At 35.3% G+C, this 4,424-nt stretch overlaps 1 protein-coding gene across 1 annotated transcript; it reads right to left on the reverse strand.

Moving 5' to 3' along the window:
* Window positions 1-2,996: 2,996 nt before the first annotated feature.
* Window positions 2,997-3,425, reverse strand: LOC122092903 (S-protein homolog 29-like). The gene has a single exon (XM_042663205.1). It carries the CDS (start codon window positions 3,423-3,425, stop codon window positions 2,997-2,999), a length of 429 nt encoding a protein of 142 aa, XP_042519139.1.
* Between the last annotated feature and the right edge of the window lie 999 nt (window positions 3,426-4,424).

Below are 4,424 nucleotides of genomic sequence, written 5' to 3' on the forward strand. Positions count from 1 at the left end.
CAAGTTTGGATCATATTCACATACAAAAACCATTTTTGGACATTTTGTGGTCGACACATGGACTCCACTAAGTCTAGAGACCTATGCTACTGAGTGAGTGAGTGAGTGAGGGTGTGTGTGTGTCTATGAGAGAGAGAGAGAGAGAGAGAGAGAGAGAGAGAGAGAGAGAGAGGGTCTATGAGGAAGTAGGGTACTCTACACCCCTAGTTCAGATCACATTTTCCGTAAAAAAAAATTTCTTGTACACTGTGATTGACACATGAACTCCACTAAAATCAAAAGCCTATGCTACTGAGAAATACTGAATGAGGAGATATAGCATGCGCCTTAGGCCCACATTGATAAATTAATCATTATTTCTCTTCTTTAAAATAATATTAATAATAATAATAATAGATTTGAGGAAGCCCTTATGCTCAGAGAGCCTTTTTTCCTTTAGTTCTAATAACAGTACCTCATACCTCTATCAAAAAGGTAATTTGAATTCTAATTAATAATAACCTTACACTTCTTATTTCATATGGATCAAATTCATCATCAAATTGTTGTGCGGAAATATAAATATGCTTAAGAGGAATACTATTACTACTAGCTAGAGATCTACTTGCTTGTTATAAATTTAAGGTGTACACTGTAGCCTTATTCTAAACATCTTTCATTATCGCAACTATGTGGTTAAGTTTTAGTTATTACTGTCTGTGCTGTTGATGTTTCATGTATTTATAGAGAATCGGAAAGGCGTTTAAATTCAGTGGAAATGTTGTTGTCTATTTTAGAGACTCATTCATTCCCTATTTGAGATATTCCAACATAAATTTCCTTACGATATTAGAAATACAAATAAATGTCATTGGATTTAAGATTTACCACAATATCGATATAAATTGAAGACTCAAATTGCACATAAATGTTGAGGGATGTATTCTATAAACTAGGTTAGTGGGCTGCCTCTGAAGGGCCATTAAAAACACGTAGGGTTTGAGGTTTGGAATTCGGGGTAATTTGGAGAAATTGTACCTTTTTGTTTTCCTATAAATTGTTGTGATGGAGGTTATTAGGATACTGAAAATTCTTTGTAAGCATAGAGAGGCATGAGGAAAAGAGCTTGCAACCCTTTAGTGAAAACTACTCTCATATCTCCCGTTGATGTAGGCACTTTGCCGAACCATGTAAATCCTTGTATTGTGATTGTGTATAATTGTACCTTCTTTCCATTTATTGTGTTTTATGTTTCATGAATATGTTTCAGTTCTAAAATGACTACTACTTTACAACCATTGATGAAATCATAGAGTATTGCTGAACGCCAATCCCAAAAATAGATAGCAGAAAATATTTTCAGTTCATGTAGAAAAGTAGACATAAGCAAACTCGTATCTACAGCCTTTGGTTCTCAGTCCCTTAATATTTAGTATAATTGTACTCTCTTCTTTAATGGTTTTACTTCATTCTTTGGTGCTATTGTACCGTTCTTCTTCAACACTTATCCCCTTGTGCCATTGTAATGGTAGGTCTTGTTGGGGTTACAATGTCCTGAATTTCGTCATTTGCTTTGGTGGGCTGATTTTGAAGGGCAATTAAGAGGCCTATAGCCTGTGGCCTCAAGGCTTGGAAGAATTCTGATTGAAATCAGAATTGATGGAGACCGATCTCGTACCTGATTCTGAGTTCTTAACTGTATGTAATTGTTATTCCTCCTAATCTATCTGTGTTGGTCTAGGTCTTGTTGCTGATGAGAAACCTGACCATTAATTTGTCAAGCCCTGATTTTCAACTAATTGTAAGTTTTGGTTTCCCCTAAAATGTTGGTTTGTTATTCTTCTTGATGCCACAATCTATTTCTTCCATTAAAGCATGCAAATGAATTTTTCTGTCTTGTTTAACTTCTAGTTTTAGACAGTCAAGCATCAAATCTTCTGAGTTTGACTGTTGCCAATGTTTCTATAACATGGATAACTAGCTGATTCAACCATTTCGGTTTATTTCACTTTTAAGTAGTGAGTCCAGAAAAATCTAATTATAGTGCTAGTAACAAAATTAAGAAAAACTCTGGTTGATGCCTTGAGTACTGGAGAACTCAGTTTCCTAAGAGCAAGGGTTGGATGTAAAATCGTAAAAAAATTTCTTAGAAAAAAAAAAGTAAAGATAAAATTAATCAATTTAGATCGATACAGACTGATTCAAGATTGATATCATATCAGTATCAACAAATACCGATACCCAAGAACTAAATCCTTGATAGGAATCTGAATTTATTGAAATTTCTTCCACAACTTTTCAGCCCGAAATCCTTCTTTATGAGACTGCTAAATTCCTCTAATTCTTAGCTGCCAACACATCATCCAAGTCCAAGTTGGCTGATTCAATATGTAAAAGGGTTATGGTTTAGAATAGTTTATTTTAGTAGACCAAACATTAAGTTGATTAATCCATTGAACCAAAATGACCCTACTATTGTTGAACCACTCGTCTGAATCATACAACTAAAGTGCATGCTGGCCAAAGCCTTACCAAAATTTATTTTATTCTTGGGTTGAACCAAGTAACCTTGACCCACTACCATTGAACCAGTCATGCTGAACCAGAAATTTATGTTGGCTTTCGTCAAGCTTGTTGATCCGGATGTTCACTTATCCTCTAAAACAAAAAAAAAAACTCTTCCAAGCCACAACATTGTAGCCCAAAGCCAGAATGAGGCTGAACCATTGAACAATACTTTCAGATTCATTCATCAATATCAAATAGATTAAGGCAACTCATGCAACCTTCTTTTATTATTGATAAGGAGTTTGTATGTATCAATAAAAAAGAAAAATATTAAAAGACAGATTAAGGCATCCCATACAACCTTCTTTGTGCAGACCAAAAGAAAAGAGGAGAGGTCCCTAAATCAATCAGTACAAACCCTATAATACAATTCATGTAATATAGAAATAAAAACTTAAAAAATTTATATCTAGGTGAAAGTAGGTGGAGGGGATCCAAATTCTACCCTCTTACTTAGGCCAATGTGCAATCACTTTGTCGTCCTCGGGTTTTAATTTGTCTACAACATGAACCCCATCAAATTTTACGATAGCCATGCAGTCCCTACAAGTATCTCTTGCTGCAAAATAAACGTCTGCATGAGTAGCTACAAATACACCATTCCTGTTATACCAAAAATCACAACTGTAGAGAGTGTCAGTAAAAATAGTATCACAGAAGTCCCATGTGAATTCCTCGTTGTAATAAAGTGCCTTCTCTCCGAAATCATCTTCCTTTGATTGACACTGCAAGTGCAATCTCTTTCCTGGAGCCAACATGTTCTTCACTCTTACGTGCTTATGAGTAGTCGTGAAGCACCCAGAAACTGAAGATGATGAGTACTTCATCATCACAGCAAGAATGATCAAAACAGGTATGATACCAGTAAAACCGCCCATTGTGTTCTTCTTCTTGTTCTTGCTGCGTTGTTGTTCTTCTTGTGTTGTTTATGAGGTTTAATTCTTCTTCCCCCACTTAAATAGAGTAGTTTTTGATCCATTCATGGCAACTCCATATTTAGTCATATTATATCCAGGAAATATTCCGTGTAATGAGATTGTGCAAATCTAACCATTCTCTAAAATAGAAACTGAGAGTAGACCTTCAAGACAAATTAAAACAGTTCAAATCAATATCCATATATTTATTTTGTCTCAACTTTCCATAATATTATGAGACACGTGTCAGAAACGGATTATTTCGTCTCAACTTTCCATAATGGTTTTTTGGTAAAAAGAACTTCATTAATGAGGAAAAGTAAACTTTCCATAATGGTAACTTGAAGTATATATGTAATTGATAAATCAATGGATTTGATTTGGAGAGTTCGGTTTTCCTTAGCATCTATGATTCACTCTGGCAAATTTACAAGTGAAAGCTAGAACCCTAGACCCGTGACGATGGATAAAATTGATAGGTGAAGAACCACCAAGACAAGAGAGAAGAAGATTTTTTTTGAGTATATACATTAAAATAATTTTCCATTAATGGTCCTTTCAAAATTCTAATTTTAGATGCCTCTCCCTATCTTCCTAAATTTCTCTTGGTCTCTCTTTCTATTATTTTTTTATTTTTCAAAATCTTGTTGAAAAGGGAAAATTTTTTTATGCAGCCTGCCTACGACCCCATGATAACAACCAAGGAAATGGAATCCCAAGGGCAGGCTTGAGAATATCCACCTAGGGTGTATTTTTTCACTTATACCCATGAGATTCCATTCCCTTGGTTAGTACCAAGGGTTGTAGGTACTTGGTTGCAACCCAAGCAGCAACCAAGTTTCGTTCGTTAGAAGAGAAAAAATTTTGCTGCTGCCCGGGTTACAACCTTGTAGCTGCAACCTCATGGTAATAGCCAAGGGAATGGAATCCGAGGGGCAGGCTTGAAAATATCCACCTAAA

The sequence above is a fragment of the Macadamia integrifolia genome, chromosome 11 (assembly GCF_013358625.1).
Source record: "Macadamia integrifolia cultivar HAES 741 chromosome 11, SCU_Mint_v3, whole genome shotgun sequence".
In the NCBI taxonomy this organism is placed as follows: Eukaryota; Viridiplantae; Streptophyta; class Magnoliopsida; order Proteales; family Proteaceae; genus Macadamia; species Macadamia integrifolia.

Excerpts from the sequence above, each read along its gene's own strand:
- LOC122092903 (XM_042663205.1), bottom strand. The coding sequence starts at position 3,425 with ATGGGCGGTTTTACTGGTATCATACCTGTTTTGATCATTCTTGCTGTG.